The 16,142-nt window shown below is 46.4% G+C and overlaps 1 protein-coding gene across 1 annotated transcript; it reads right to left on the reverse strand.

Moving 5' to 3' along the window:
* Window positions 1-3,379: 3,379 nt before the first annotated feature.
* On the reverse strand, window positions 3,380-8,582 carry C6H9orf152 (chromosome 6 C9orf152 homolog). The gene is made up of 2 exons (XM_036855124.1): window positions 8,390-8,582; window positions 3,380-4,495 (listed from the first exon to the last, which is right to left on the reverse strand). The coding sequence occupies exons 1-2, from the start codon at window positions 8,580-8,582 to the stop codon at window positions 3,984-3,986; spliced, it is 705 nt and encodes a 234-aa protein (XP_036711019.1). The 3' UTR covers window positions 3,380-3,983.
* Window positions 8,583-16,142: the final 7,560 nt, after the last annotated feature.

Here is a 16,142-nt window from a genome sequence, read left to right on the forward strand (position 1 = left end):
CCTCGCTCCCAACGCAGGAGGCCCCGGGTTCCAAACCTGGTCAGGGAACTAGATTCACATGATGCAGCTAAGAGCCCACATGCGCAATTAAAGGTCCCGCGTGCCACAACTAAGACCCGGTGCAGCCAAATAAATAAATATTAAAAAAAAAAAAAAGAATTGACAGCTAATGAGAAGGATCCTCCCTTCCTCAGCCCCACACCCCAGGGGCTATTATCGCCTCATTTTACAGCTGGGGAATCTGTGGCTCTGAGAGTTAAGTAACTCAGCTCAGGTCAGGTTTACCAATGGCAGTGCCGAGATTGGAGCCCATATGCACCTATCTCCAAGCCCAGCAAGACGGCAGCCCTGTGGGCGAGTCCTCACTGTGGGCTGGAAGGCTGGGTGACCCTAAGGTAAGCTGCCAGAGGCAGGATTTACAATGTGATCTGGTTATTCTCTAGTTTAGGAAAACCTTCTTCTGCCAACCCTGGGGAGAGTGTGGGAAAAGAAGGTTAGCTCCAGTCCTGACTGTCAGGGGAGACAAAATCAGAGTGGGTGGCGTGACAGCCCAGACATAATCTGAGCCCTTTGCCCCACAGGTTTGACCATCCGTGGGTTGGGAGAAGCATGTGAGTGTGGTTGAGAAACAGAGATTGCTCTGGTCTAATGCTCCTGGCAGAAGCACCTTGTGGGAAGGGAGCGGAAAGATTCAAAACCAGCCTTCCTCTTGCCCCTCTCCCTTCAAGCTCTACCACAGGGAACACTTAATCCTCAGCTCCACCCCAGGCACGAGAATGACCCCATCCCAGGAGAAGGCCATGCCTCTGGGGCAAAGACACGCTCAGCCTTGGTAGCTGTGAGTTGGCTCTGACTTGAACTGGCCTGCCCTTGGCTGAAAAGTTTTCCCATATCCGGCATTGCCTTTTGGACTCTGGCCTCTTAAACCAGTGCTTCAGGAAAAGCACCTCCAGACAGAAGAATGGGGACTCTAGAAAATGGGGATTTGTAGAAGGTTTGCAGTTAGGGGAGTGACCTGGGCAAAGTCTTGCACTGTCTCTTGCCTCTGAGGTCTGAGACTCCACATCCCGGGCTCCCCTTCTCTCCTGGTCACTCCTCTTCAGTGTCCCTCACTGTCTCCTCCTCCCTGACCCCACCTCTTCTGAGTAAGGATTAGAAAAATCCTTAGAGATTTTTCAACTAAGTAAATAGGGAGTTTTCAGGACTCATTCTGGACCCAGTCTTCTCTCTACTCTCTGCATAGTTGAATCCATCCTTTCTCATTGTAAGTACCTCTACATACTCATGATACTTCAATTCTTATGTCTAGCCCAGAACTCTAGTCTCATTTATCCACTTGCCTATTTGATATCTTTATTGATGTGTCTCTGAGCACCTCAAACTCAGTATCCTTCAAACTGAACTTGTAATTTTCCTTCAGTAAATCGTATTGTTTCTATCTCCAAAGTATACATATATCAAATGTATCTAATTTTTTCTCCTTCTTCTGTTCCCATTCTTTTTTTTTTTTTAAAACATCTTTATTGGAGTATAATTGCTTTGCAGTGGTGTGTTAGTTTCTGTTTTATAACAAAGTGAATCAGCTATACATATACATATATCCCCATATCTCCTCCCTCTTGTGTCTCCCTCCCTCCCTCCCTATCCCACCCCTCTAGGTGTTCACAAAGCACCATTCTGCTCCCACTCTTGCTTGAGCTAACAACATCTTTCCCACTGAACTTCCCCTGGCCGTAATTTCCCCTGACATTGCCTCTTAACATGACCATCCACTCATTCTCCATAGAACAACCAGAGTCATCTGGTTAAACTGCAGATCCAATCATTTTGGTCTCATATGTAAATCCCTTAATGGCTACTTATTGTATTCAGAATAAAATCTAATATTGTACTATGACCTTGCCCCTCTCTACCTGTGTTAGCCATTAGTTCTGCTCATCCATATTTCCATTCCTTCTCTCCTTGTGGGCACATGAAATGAATGCACTTCCTCATACCCTTGAAGTGGAGATATGCCCGTGTTACTTGCTTTGGACAATGAAACATAAGCAAAGTGATTTGAGAGCCAGTATGTGACTTTTAATGCACTTTCTTCAGCTACAGTGATTAGGGAAACCAGTATTGATGTGGTGGTGCCACAAGATTGAAGCAGCTTGAATTGTTAGTAATAATGTAGGAGAGCTGCCCTGGAAGTTTGCCCAAATCCACAGTGGAATTTTCATGAGTGGGAAAAAAAAAGCTTCTGTGTGAGGTTTAGGAGTTGTTTGTTACTCAGCAAAACATAGCCTATCCTGATTGATACACTGTAGAAAGAAGAGTTACTTGTGGGAAGCCTCTTTAAAACAAAAGCAAAGGAAAAGTTTTTTCAGAAAATTTCCTTGTTTTTCATTAGACTATTAAAAAAAAAGTTAACAACTAGCTCTTGTTAATTATTCACAAAAGGAATCACAATGAATCCCCAAATTGGAGGGAAGTTCGGGGTGGCCCAAGGAGAAGGCACATACATATTTTGGCAGGAAATGACACTCCTAGGTAACATCTCTTTTTTTTGTTGTTGTTGTTTTAAATTTATTTATTTATTTATTTATTATTTTTGGCTGTGTTGGGTCTTCATTTCTGTGCGAGGGCTTTCTCCAGTTGCGGCGAGCGGGGGCCACTCTTCATCGCGGTGCGCGGGCCTCTCACTGTCGCGGCCTCTCTTGTTGCGGAGCACAGGCTCCAGACGCGCAGGCTCAGTAGTTGTGGCTCACAGGCTCAGCTACTCCGTGGCATGTGGGATCTTCCCAGACCAGGGCTCGAACCCGTGTCCCCTGCATTGGCAGGCAGATTCTCAACCACTGCGCCACCAGGGAAGCCCTAGGTAACATCTCTTGATGTGGGTGGGCAAGACTGGATCACCATGGGGACAAAAGGAAGATGTGGGTAAAACTTTACAGAGAGAGAATCTGGCATGAGGAAAAGTCACTTTAGGTGTGTTTATTAAAGTTAAACATTAACCAAGTAAGATAATTTCTTCCCCACCACCCAAGTAATACCTGCTTCACTTTGTCTTTGGTTAAAAATATACCAGGAAGGATCTGAATGATTCAAATTTGGCTGAAAAGGGAGCAATTTTTGAGGAACACATACTTTCCAAGCAGGAGCATTTCTTTATCTTCTTTCAGGCTTCTATTACTATATATCTTCAATGATGGGCAATGTTTAATTTGGAGAGAGAGAGATTGAAGAAGGGAAGAAGAGAGCAAATAGGAAAAAAGGAAGGGAGGGAGGGAGGAAGGAAGGAAGGAAAGGACGGAGAGAGAAGGATGAAAGGAAATAAATCTATAATGAGACTGGAATGTGCAGTTTCAATGAGAGGGGAGAGATGACCAACCCTTCCTAAAGACACTTATACACACAGAACAGTAGGTGGCATTGTTTTGACCCTTTTTACCCAGGGTGACCATACTTTGGGAGGCTCAAGCTAAAATGGTGTGGTCACTACCAATGAATATAGAGACTTGTAAGTGAGCTGGCCTCCAGGCATAGCGACCAGAAAAGGGAAATTCTCAGAGCCCCTCTTCTCCAGAACATGTGAGAAATCCTCAGAAGTTACTGAAAACAAGATTGCCCACGCCTGTCGACTCTAGGGCACTGCAAAGGCATCCACTGGCTAGGGTCTCTGTTTTATGTTTCAAAATTCTCTAGTTCTAAGGACTGAGTCGATGTCCATAGCAATGTCTTCTTATATAAGCAGAATGGGGCTGCACTGATCAGACAGCACTCTTTCATCCTGAGCTGTGAGCAGTCTGGTCTGGGCAATCTCTCTTTTTTTTTTTGAAGGACAAGACTATGTGCCCACTGCAAAATTCATGTCCCACAGCCCCGACGATTGATGTAGTCCAGTTCTGCTCGAGGTAGAGGCCCTAGCTGTGCCTCTGCCTCCTAAGTTCTTAGGTGAGGCCATAGATGGCCTCAAGGTTGAGACCTTTGAGTAGAAAGCTTCAGGCTGGGCCATATAAGCCCAGGTTCCGGGCCGCCTGGGAGATCCTGGGAGTTTTCCTCTGGGGAAATGGATAGTGAGCTGGTTTTCCAGACCTGTGTGGCTTCTTTATGGAAGGAGGGTCCTGAGTGCCAATGTTTAAGCCAGATCCCACTGACTTTGTTTGGGTATTGCCCCCTTGACATTCATGCTGGGCTGCCTCTGGGATCGTGCTTCCTTGCTGAGTCATCTGAGTGTCTTCAAACAAGCCTGGGAGCCTTTGCTCAGACCCCATGAACTTGTCCTTGTGCTTTACTTGATGACTGGTTTCCTGGTGGAAGGTTTGGACCGAGCGGTGCATCTCTAGGTGCGTGTGCCATGGAGACTCGGGGGCCTGGAGACAGCCTCTGTCAGCCTCCTCCAGCATCTCCTCTGCCTCAGGATCCGCCTCTTCTAGGGACAGTGAATGCCTTCTCTCCTTGTTAATCCAAACAGCACTGACCATGGCCTCAGCAGGAGCAGGCATGTTCCCTCCTGAGAAAGCAAGGCACCAGCAGGGTCACCACTGCAAAGTACATGGGTGGCTCTCATTTTGGGGGTCTCAGAGCTTTCAAACTGAAGGAAGGCCATGCCAAATACATCAATGAGGCCAGGTACCCAATTCACTGCATTATCTCTCTCTAACACACACACACATAAACACACACACACACACACACACACACACACACATTCATGCACAATTATTCATTTATTCAACAAATATTTATTAGGCCCTTATAATGTGCCAGGCATTATTTATTCTAGGTCTTGGGAATACAGTAATGAACACTGAGACAAAATCTACCTCTTCATGATGTGGTCTAGTGGAGTAGAAAAGAATAAGCAAATAAACATACTATAATAAAGTTTCTGGTGGTAATCAATGCTATGGAAAAAAACATTCGAGTGTGATAGAATTTAATAGGAGACTTCAGTTTTTGACTGCAGTGAGGGAGTGAACCCTAGGAAGATCTAGGGAACTCATATTTCAGACTAAAAGAATAACGGGGACCAAGGGCACAATATGTGTTCACCCACATGTGTGATTCACATACACTGGCCAGTGGAAAGGGTTATTCTTAACTTACAGGGTTTTGCGTTGTGGGATTCTGATAATGGGTTTAGCACCCAAGGCAGAGGAGAGGGGAACTGTGTTTTGAGGCAGCTCCTTTTGGAGGACTGGTCTTTACCTTTCGGAACCATAGCCACTGTTCTGGGAAAATGTTTGCAGCACCTACTGCTTCCCTGAACTGGCTTCAGGGATGAGAAGGCAGACCGATGTCTTTCTTCCTTCTCAGGGACATCTTTTTACCACCTTGTGGAACATGATAGTTTCTTGTCAACTCTTGGTGGCATTGAGGGTTGGAGAAATGACTGAAAGCCATTTTCCTATAGAAAGGAGACCTGTGGCCAGCCTGGAATTCCCTCTGAAATGCAGTGAAGCTCCCTTGAGCATTCTGACATTTGTCCCTGCTGGAGGCCCCTAGGTGACAGAGTACATGGTGTGAGCGGAGAGATGGTGTTGAAGGAATAAAGCCAGAAGGAAGCCCTTGAACTCTAGTGCTAGGAATCCAGAACACCTGCCACTGCATTTCTAGAACCTAAATACATTCCATAACACTAAGGATGAAGAAAGCTAATTCCAGAGGGCTTCCTTCCATTAATCAGCTCCCAGAGTACCTGCCCTTCCAGATACAACCCAGTGTCTTAAGACCCTGAAATCTAGTTTTAGTGGGAGCCAATGTCAATGGCCACTCTGTCTTCCTGAGTCTCTGCTATGCTGGACACAGAGGATCCCTAAATTCCCTCTACTTGCTTGGTTCCATGGCATTAATATCTCCTGGTTTTCTCCTGTCATTTAAGAAAAATGAACTGTGGTAAGACACACACAACATACAATTTACCGTCTTAGCCCTTTTGAAGTGTACAGGTCAATAGTGTTAAGTCCATTCACACTGTTGCACAACTGATCTCCAGAACATTTTCATCTTTCCCAAACTGACACTATACCCATTAAACAACAACTCTTCATCTCCCCCACCCCTGGCAACCACCATTCTACTTTCTGTCTCTGTGAATTTGACTACTCCAGGTACCTCATATGAGGAGATCATTACAGCACTTGTCTTTTTGTGACTGGTTTATTTCACTTAGCATAATATCCTCAGGGTTCATGTAGGTTCATCCAAGATTCAGCATGTGTGAATTTCCTTTTTCGGGCTAATATTCATCTGCTACCATTTTGACTGCTATCTTCCCTGACTTCTTTTCCCTTCAATATTTGAAGTCTGCTTGACCCTTCAATATTTGAGTATTGTAGAACTCTAATTGTCATCCCAGCCTCTTATCAATTTATACATTGGTCCTCCACAATTTTATCCGTGCCCATGGCTTCAACTACTACCAATATGTTGATGACCCCAAATCTATATCTCCAGCCCACATTTCTCTCCTGAGATCCAGGCTGGTTGGAAGTTTTACAGACAACTCCCTCAAATGCAGCATATTGACAAACAAGTTCATCTCCTCCTAATCAGAAATCTTTTTCTCCTATATTCTCTATCTCAGTGAATGGTACCACCATCCAGCCTGCTGCTAATGTGCAGGCAAAATTGCTTTTTTTCCCCCTCCCCCAGCATCACTGTCACCTCATTTTTGTAATCTTGCTCTGATTTCTCCCTGGAGAACCACCTTATTCCTCACGCCCAGTCCAAGTGTTTCAAGTGTGCTTCTAACTCACACTCGTGTGACATAACGATCTGGTCCTCAGCCAATTAGCACAGAAAACCCTAAGGAGCCTTATACATATTAATTTATTTAGTTCCCACCACAACCCTCTACTCTGGGGACTACAGTTATTCCCAGCTGAAAGAGGAGGAAGCTGAGTCACAGAGTAATTTACATGACTTGTTCAAAGCTGCACAGAGCAAGTCAGTGGCAGAGCTGGCACTCAGGTTCAGGCCCTTCTCCAGAGACCAAGTACAGGAACACTCCATCAGACAGCACACTACTTCTCACAGTTAGAGCAAGAGTGTGGACTTGCAAACTGCTAGAAATGCCCTGAAAGATTCTGACTGAGCCTGCGGGTGAGAAGTCTTCCCTGGGGAAACAGAGCCTGAGCACTCCCCCTTGAATTAACCTGTTGTAACTCATGATGTAACTCATGTCCATGACGTAACTCATCATGTGGTGACGACGGAGGAGGGAGGTTTGAGTTATAGGATGCAGGAGAAAGGGGGCAGCGGGGAGGGATGGGGCAGGGGTGGTGAATTCTACAGGGCATGCTGAGTTTGACATGTCTTTGGGGGCGTACCCATCACATGGATGTGTGAGTCTGAACCACAGGTGTGTTAAATCTGCTTTCATTTGATACGAGGTTAATTAATGCTTGCTGAGTAACTGAATGAATTAATACCCTTGAGGATGGAATAGGGCTTTAGGAAACTGCCAGCTTCTGCCCTGCGGAGAGAGGGGGCTATTTGGCTGTACCAGTTCAGTTCAAATGGACCCCACTCATTGGCAACAGCCCAAGTTGTGAGAGATGGGTGCCTTTAGCCCAAGGCAGTGCCCTTCCTGTCCCAGACAGTGAGGACCCTCTGGCCCCTGATTCCTTCCCAGACTTGCCTAGAGCGGGGTGGGCTGCTCAGTGAGTCCTGAACTGTATAAACAGCCACAGAAATTCCCAGAGCACAGCCTTGACCTTTCAGGGGGTCTTCCTACCTCTCTTGACTTGCCCTCCCGGTTAGAGGATGAAGGGCTGGGATTTGACAATCGCTTGCTTTCTGAGCCCTGTGCTCCTAACTTCCTCCTGGAATAAATCTGAGTTCCCAAAGGGAGGCGGCTTCTCCCCTGGAGGCGGGGCTTCTGTGTCTCAGTGCCCCTCCCCAGCTGCTGTTTGAGGGGGTGCAGAGCTCGCTTGGTGAGCCTGGGTGCCTCCCGGGTCCCTGAGCCCTGCGTTTCCTCTGGCCAGTGCCCAAGCTGTCGGGAACATCACGTGTCCTCTCTCCCTGGAACCAGTTTCTCTGGTTCACAAGAGGTGCCTGGGTGAGACCCAACCAGGAAGCACAGCTCCCATCTCCCCACCTGGCCTGGCAGAGGGGCCAAGCCCGGCTCACCAGGCAGACCAGTTGAGCAAGATCAGAACCTAAGAGCAGAGGCCAGGAACAGCGCGCTGCGTGCCAGCTGCCTGCTTGAGGCCCCAGCGGAACGGCCCTGCACCGGCTTCCCTGTTCTGCCTCTGCCTCTGGCCAGCCCGCCTCCCTGCTCTTCCCCACCAGGAGGCCAGCAGAGCCCTGGCCCTGCGCTGCCCACATCTCAGCCGCCCATTCTGCCCGCAGCCAAGCCCTCGTGCCTTCCCTTCTGCCCCCAGCACCTGCCCAGCCCTACCTTTCGGGAGCACCACCACGTGGGCCTGGGCCTTCTGTTGCCGTCTCAGGCCTTCATACTGGGCTCGCAGGAGCTGGATGCTGAGCAGGGCCCCTTTCCCTGGGGCCTGAGTCCCAGAGCCGTCGGCCATGAAGGGAGACCCCAGCTGCCAGAAGTGGGGCAGGGCAGGGCACGGGCAGGGCAACCCCTTCATCTGGATCCGGATCCGGGAGCAAAGCAAACACTGATGGGCGGGGCTGGGGGGGAGGTGGTAGGGCTCAGGGAGAGGAGGGGGGAGAGGGAAGTGAGGAGGAAGGTGGAACGATCAGGAGAAGAGCAAGGGAGGGAGAGCGAGAAATTGGGGGAAGGAGAAGGGTGGGAGCGGGCGGTAAGGAGAAGGAAAAGTTGGAGGGGGAGGAGGGAAGGAAGGGATGCAAAGAGGGGATGAAGAATGGAGGAAGGAGGTGATAGCCACGGGGGATGAATGGGGTGAGAGAAGAGTGAGCACGGGGTTGGGGGGCAGCAGGAGGAGGAAGGGGGCAGGGAGTGAATGAAAGTGAGAAATCGATGGGCAGGGAGTGAGGGGCGGAGCAGGGGACAGAGAGAAGGACAAGCACGGCTTCTCAGAGTCCTTTCGGGGTCCAAGGAGTGTCCTATTCCAGGTCCTTCACTGCTTGATCCTAAAGTGTAGAATACGACTCCAGGAGCTACAGTGAAGCCTCCTGTTTCCTGGCAGAGCTGGAGCTAGTGCTGGGGGATGCCAAGTGCCCGCCTTGGTTCACACCCCTTGGACTGGAACCTGGGTGCTTGTCAGCAAAGCTGCCTGTTTGGTTGGCAGTTGGAAAAGGAGCTGGAGCCTCAGGAATACGCACCAGCATCCGGGCAGAGGGAGACCCAGTAGCAAAGGTACCCCTGAGACCTCCACTCACCACCCAGTGTGCAACTCAGGAGAAAGCCCAGCCCCAAAGTCACTGTGGGGACAGAGCCAGGGGAGCCCTGGCCTCTAGCCAGCCCCACCTCTTTGACATTTGACGTAGGCTCTGTGGTCTCAGCATTTTCCAACCAGTTAAGTTGGTGTTTATCTTACCCACAGCTATGTGTGCTCTCCCCCTCTGCTTGCTAGCCCCACCGTGTCTACAACCGCTTTGAATCCTAAACCCTCTCTCTCACACCAGCTTCGGCCTGTTCTAGCTCCATTTGGCGGATTAAGTTTTCTATCTTCTTCTAACATAATTACCCAATTACCCAAAGTATCTACAGAGGCAGTGGAAACAGTAGTAGCTGAATTTAGGAGACATTTTGGAGAATAACTGGATGGTATTTAGCAATAGGACATTGGATGAGAGATGGAGGGTGAAAGTCTGTTGGGTGGTATACGCCGTATACATATATGCTATATACTTTGTTGGGTGGCATGTGCTGCTGTAATAAGGTACCACAAATTGGTTGGCTTAAACAACAGAAATTCATTGTCTTAGAGTTCTGAAGGCTGCAAGTCCAAGATCAAGGTGTCAGCAAGGTTCGTTCCTTCTGGGCATTGCAGAGGGAATGTGTTCCATGCCTCTCACTTTGTTTCTGGTGGTTTGCTAGCAACCTTTGGCTTTTCCTGGCTTGTAAAAGCATCACCTGATCTTTGCCTTTATATTCACATGGTGTTCTCCCCGTGTGCATGTCTCTGTGCCCAAATTTCCCCTTTTTATAAGGACACTAGTCATATTGGATTCGGATCCACTCTAATGACCTCATCTTAAGTCAACTATTTATATCTGCAATGATCCTATTTCCAAACAAGGTCACATATGAGGTACTAGGGTTAGGACTTCAACATATGGATTTGGGGGGAGGGGGACACAATTTAACCCATATCAGGTAGAGAAATGGTAGCTCCATTCACAGAGATGGCACAGGAGAGGAGCAGATTGGGGCAAGGGAGAGGAAGAGGGATTTATTTTAGATGTTATGTTTGAGGTACCTATGATCGTTGGGTCATCAGGATGGAGTTAGAAGCTTGGTAGAGAGAGGCAGATGTCATTGTTTGTGAAAATGATACAGTTCATTACTGGAAAAGTTTTTATCATTAGACAGTCACGCATATAGAGAATTGAGAGATGGTCCAAAGTTGCTTTCTTTTGCCTTTTCAGTCCCCAGTAGCTTGTTCAAGTTCATGTTTAATGGGTAGAAGAGAGGTCTCCTCCATGCACTTCTACTTTCTTCTTTCTCCTCTCTTGTCCCAGCATCTAACTTCTTTCTCTTGGCATCTGGTCCATCATTATGTTCTAACTACTGAGAGAGGGGATGAATGGTCTAGGCTAGTGGGGCTTCTACACTACTTTTTAACATAACTTCTGTGCCACTATTTAAAAAAAAAAAAAAGTCTCACTGTCTTTCCCCCACCTCCTCAAGACCTCTGCAGTTATCCTGGCTTGGGTTGGGTAGGGCTCCATCAGTGGGAGGGTATATACTCCAGGAAGAGGGTTATGAAGGTGAAAATGTTCACCCTACTGTATAAGAATTGAAGTCTTCAGTCCATATGTGGCAGCTGAAGTCTTAGAATTGAAAGAAATTTCCAGTTTAGGAGGATATTTCAAGATACCAAGCTCTAGGAAGACCAATATTTAAGGGGCAGGCAGAAGTAAGAAGGTAATGTTGAGAACAGAAGAAGTGAAGTCAAAATGATAGGAGAAACAGTGAAGAGGGGCATCCCAGACTGTAAGGAAGGAAAGAAATGTCACAAAAGAGCCAGACTGGCCAAAAAGGGGGAGACAGAATCTCTTGATTACCTTCCTGCCCTATAGAATAGTATCTGAGAAATATATGCAAAAGACTGGTTCTCAATCTGGCTACACATTCAGACCACCTTGGGAGTTTTATTTATTTATTTATTTATTTATTATTTTTAAATTAATTAATTTATTTTTGGGCTGTGTTGAGTTTTCGTTGCTCGGCGTGGGCTTTCTCTACTTGCGGCAAGTGGGGGCTACTCTTCGTTGCGGTGCATGGGCTTCTCATTGCGGTGGCTTCTCTTGTTGCGGAGCATGGGCTCTAGGCACGCGGGCTTCAGTAGTTGTGGCACGCAAGCTCAGTAGTTGTGGCTCGTGGGCTCAAGGGCGCAGGCTCAGTAGTTGTGGTGCATAGGCTTAGTTGCTCTGCGACCTGTGGGATCTTCCCGGACCAGAGCTCGAACCCATGTCCCCTGCGTTAGCAGGCGGATTCTTAACCACTACACCACCAGGGAAGTCCCACCTTGGGAGTTTTAAAAGAAACACCCATGCTTGAGTGCCTCCCCTAAATATTCTGATTCACGTAGTCTGGGGTGGTATCTGGAGATTGGTATGTGTCTAACGTTCTCCACTGCTCTAGAAAGCCAGCTGCCCAGATTTCTGAGTCCCTGGGTCTCTGGGTGAGTGACAAATGGTGGGAAATAGCCCAAGCTTCTTCATCCTTTTTTTATCAGGGGGCCTCTCTAGCATGAGCTGAAGACAATAGGGACCCCTCCATTCTAGTCCAGTTGCACCTGCCATCAAATTGGACTCAATTTCTACTATATTTGACATTTGTTTATCAGTCTTCATCTTTTAATATTGATAGTTATCCCTCTCTATGGTTGTATCTTTGTAGGTATTCCGATGAGAATTAGGAGAGGCTACCAACTGCTGGTGGCCTGCCTTTTGGAAGCTTAAATTCCTTCTTTAGTTCCTCTCTCTCTTTTAATACCCAAATCTTAAATCTATTTGGAATTGATTTTAGTGTGAGAGTTTCAGATAAAGCATGAATCTAGTTATTTTTCTTCCAAAGAATTGTCCAGTTGCACAATACCACTTACTGAATAAACTTCCCTTTCCCTATGTTGCAATAACAGTAATAATACTGTAAGAAATAAGTTTGCTCAGGGTTCAAGACACCAGAAAGGGATGAGATGCCCTGTTATTTGAAGAAATATTTTCTTTTTTCCATATGGTTTAAACTGTACTGAACCTGAAAATGAAAGTCTGTGTTGAGAGGTAAGCATGTGTTTAATCTAACAGGGTCAGTAAAGAAAGGAACCACTTTCCCTGCAGCTCTCATGGGCGCTTATAGTAAAGGAAATTAGACCTAGAGGATCCAAGTCCACTCTTGTTCAAGGGACCCAGCTCTTCTATAAGACTTGGATGACAAAGGTGTCACTTAATCACTAGGGCACTATTCCAGAGAGAATCACTCAGACCGGAGGCACTATAAAGGCCAGTCATTGGTGGGCGGAGATTCAGAGACTTGAAGAAGAAGCCAGTATGGGAGATGGTTTGCGAGCCAAAGGCCAGGAGAGCTAGGTATATGTGGGGGTGGGTGATCAACAGGAGTGGATCCTGTCCTGGTGAAGGACTTAAGTTTTGAGTTCTTTCCACTGGAGACTCCAGGGAAAGCTTAAGATACCCTGATCTTTAGCTTTTCCTCTTCTCTGTAATAATTTCACTCTGAAATTATCCCACCTCTACAGCTTAGTGATGTAGCCTTAGAAAGACCAAAAGGGCAAGATGGTGAGGGATGGGAGGCCTTCCTGGGATGTCTTCTTGCTGGTTCTAGTGAGGAGGGGCCTCATCCTGTTAAGTAGACTGTGACTTGGGGTTCCATGTGGACAGTGTCCACAGGACACCCAGGTGTGATGGGAAAGGACTCAGGATGTCGAAGAGTGCTCCAGGGCAGACAGACTCCTAAGTTCAAGGTTCTCGGCCTTATGGAATGAGAGAGATTCCTCTCTGAAAAAGGCAAGTATGTGCCAGACCTGTGAAAACAATAGTTTCATTCATTGAGCCCAGACAACTGTGGGCCAGGTATGTGCTAATCACTCCATGTACCTAATCAAAAATTTTATTTTTGCGGTAAAATATACATAACATGAAATTTACCATTTGAACCATTTTAAGAGTACAATTCAGTGGCATTGAGGAGATTCACAATGTTGTACAACCATCACCACTATTTATTTTCAGAATCCTTCATTGTCCCAAACAGAAACTCCGTACCCATTAAACAATAATAACCCTTCATTCCTTTCCACCCCCCAACCCCCAGTTCCTGGTAACCTCTATTCTACTTTGTCTCTATGAATTTGCCTACTTTTGGTACTTCATGTAAGTGGAATCATACAATATTTTTCCCTTTGTGTCTGGATTATTTCTCTTAGCATGATGTTTTCAAGGTTCATCCATGTTGGAGCATGTATCAGTACGTCATTCCTTTTTATGGATGAATAATATTCTATGTTATGAATATAACACATTTTGTTTATCCATTTGTCCATTGATAGACATTTGGCTTGTTTCCATATTTTGGCCATTGTGAATAATACTGCTATGAAAATGGGTACACAAGTATTTGTGTGAATCCTTGCTTTCAGTTCTTTTGGATATATATCTAGGAGAGGAATTGCTAGATCATATGCTAAATCTATGTTTAACTTTTTGAAGAACTTGTATGTAATCAAATTTAATCCCCCTTGAGAACAATGTGAGAGAGGCAACATTATTATCCTTTCTCCTTCACCTTTTATATTGAATTCATCTCTAGCCCAGGTAGTTCCAGCTCTGAAATATATCCCAAACCCGTACACTTGTCTGCACCTCCCCCGGCACCATCTTGGTCTCAATTGTCCTCGTTTCTTTCTCCAAGACCACTGCAACAACCTCCTAACTGGCTCTCTGCTTCTATACCGTGCTCTCCCATCTATTCTCTTCTCAGTGTTCAGTGTTCTCCCGAAGGCCCAAGGCAAATTGACTTACGCCTTCCCCCTAGTTAAAATCCTTCAGTGGCTTCCCAACGCCCTCAAACTAGCATTCAAGTCTTTCTCATGGCCTATGAGGTTGTGCATGTCCTGGGTCTGTCTCACCACACCAGTCTCCTGGTTGACTTTCCTCTTGCTCCCTACATTCTAGACCAGATTTCCTACAAATACATTACAGGTATGCCCAAGATTGAGACCCACAGACCCCAGGGCAGGTGCCTCCAGCCACAAAGAGCTCATCCACTTACTCCAATGGCCCATACAAAGAGTATCATCTTCTAGGTGGGCCACAGTGTGAACAAGGGGAGAAAGTTCTCTTGCCATGTTAGCCTTCTCTCATTTTCTTGAATGCCCCCGACGTCTGTTCCTCTTTGGAGCTTTGCTATGTGCTGAGAGCTTTGCTCTCTCCATCTTCTAAAATACTCCTTTGCTTACCCTCATCTCCGTCCCCATTTTCATGGCATGCTCACCATTTGCAGCACCTGCTTCTTTCCTAGCTAACTTGCAATCAACTTCAATTTTCCGTTTAAGAGAAGGCTTAAGAGTTAGGAGCATAGACTATGGAGCCAGACTATGTGGGTTTGTATCCTATCTTCCCTACTCTTGGCAGTGTGCCTTTGGACCAGCTACTTAACTTCACTGTGTTTGCAGGTAAACCAATTCCCAAAGACAGGGAGGCAGTATGAGCTGAGTAAACAACCGAAACAAACTTCGCCTAGCATCCTCTCCCCAGACTAGGCTTTGTGGCAGTATTGCACCTGGATTCATTTAATCTGCACAGTAATTATATGTGGTTAGGTGCCATGTTATTATCGTCATCATTTCCATTTTCCAGTTGGGGAACTTGAGGCTTGGTGAGGGTAAATGACTTACTGGTAAGTGGCTGAGCCAAGATCAAGACTTTCCAATTCCACACACTCAAACCTCAGACCATCATTGCTCTATTTCAGTTGTATACAGAGTAATACATTGGAATGTCATTTGCCTGGGAACAGTGAAGTCCTGCCCTCCAGTATTGTCAGGATCCAGTTGTAGTCAACAGATCCCACTCTGGCTAAGTCAAGCAGAAAGAGATTTCACATGAGGAATTGGGTGCTTATAAGATGGCTAGAAAAGCAGAAAGAGTAATTTTAGCCCTCCAAACCACTCTACCCTTGTAACAAATTATGTTTTCCAAGGACGGCATAAACAATATCTTCCATCCTACATGCTCTTTTGCAATTGAGTTTGCCACTCCCTCATCAAGAGATGGAGTCTGTATCTTCACCCTCATGAACCTGGATTGGTTGTGTGACATCATTTGACCAACAGAGTGTGGTAGAAGTGATGCTGTGCCTGTTCTTGTCATAACCCTTAGCTTCTGGTGACTTTGGCTTCCTGCTTTTTGGAATGCTTGCCCTTGGGTGCTCCTTCTCTAAGCCCAAAGACCATGCTGTGGGCATCCCGAGCAACATGGAGAAGCTGCATAAGCTGCATGTAGGTGCTTCAGTCAACATTGCCAGGTGAACTCCCAGCCAATAGCCAGTATCAACTGCCAGCCATGTGAGTGAGCCCCCTGGACATCCAGCCGAGTCGAGCCTTCAGATAACTGCAGCCCAGCCAACATCTAAATGTAATTTCATGAGAGACCCCAATGGAGAATTGCTTACCTGAGCCCAGTAAATGCATGAGTAATAATATTAAGTAGTTGTTTTAATTCACTAAGTTTGGGGATGGTTCATGACACAGCAATAGATAACCAGAACAATCCTGACTCTGAATATGTTATCACTGTTGCTCAAACTACTGAATTGGGAAAACACCTGCTAAATTAGGAAGCTGCCAGGACAACTTCTAGACTTCAAGTCACACCATCTCTTCCATGAACCACACTTACAAAATGGATGCATGCATTCTGCCTCTCTGCCAATAAAAATTCTAGAAAATGCATCTAATTGGTGGAACCCAAAGCACCTATACTAGGTGAAGAGAATCCTAGCTGCAAGAAAGTCTTGGAAATGTAGTTGTTTCAAAGCT

Source organism: Balaenoptera musculus, chromosome 6 (genome assembly GCF_009873245.2).
Source record: "Balaenoptera musculus isolate JJ_BM4_2016_0621 chromosome 6, mBalMus1.pri.v3, whole genome shotgun sequence".
Lineage (NCBI taxonomy): Eukaryota > Metazoa > Chordata > Mammalia > Artiodactyla > Balaenopteridae > Balaenoptera > Balaenoptera musculus.

What these genes read in the sequence shown, in the direction of transcription:
- C6H9orf152 (XM_036855124.1), bottom strand. Translation starts at nt 8,582, where the DNA reads ATGAAGGGGTTGCCCTGCCCGTGCCCTGCCCTGCCCCACTTCTGGCAG. An exon ending in CGTGGTGGTGCTCCCGAAAG is followed by an intron (nt 4,496 to 8,389) that starts GTAGGGCTGGGC and finishes TTGCTTTCTCAG; the next exon opens with GAGGGAACATGCCTGCTCCT.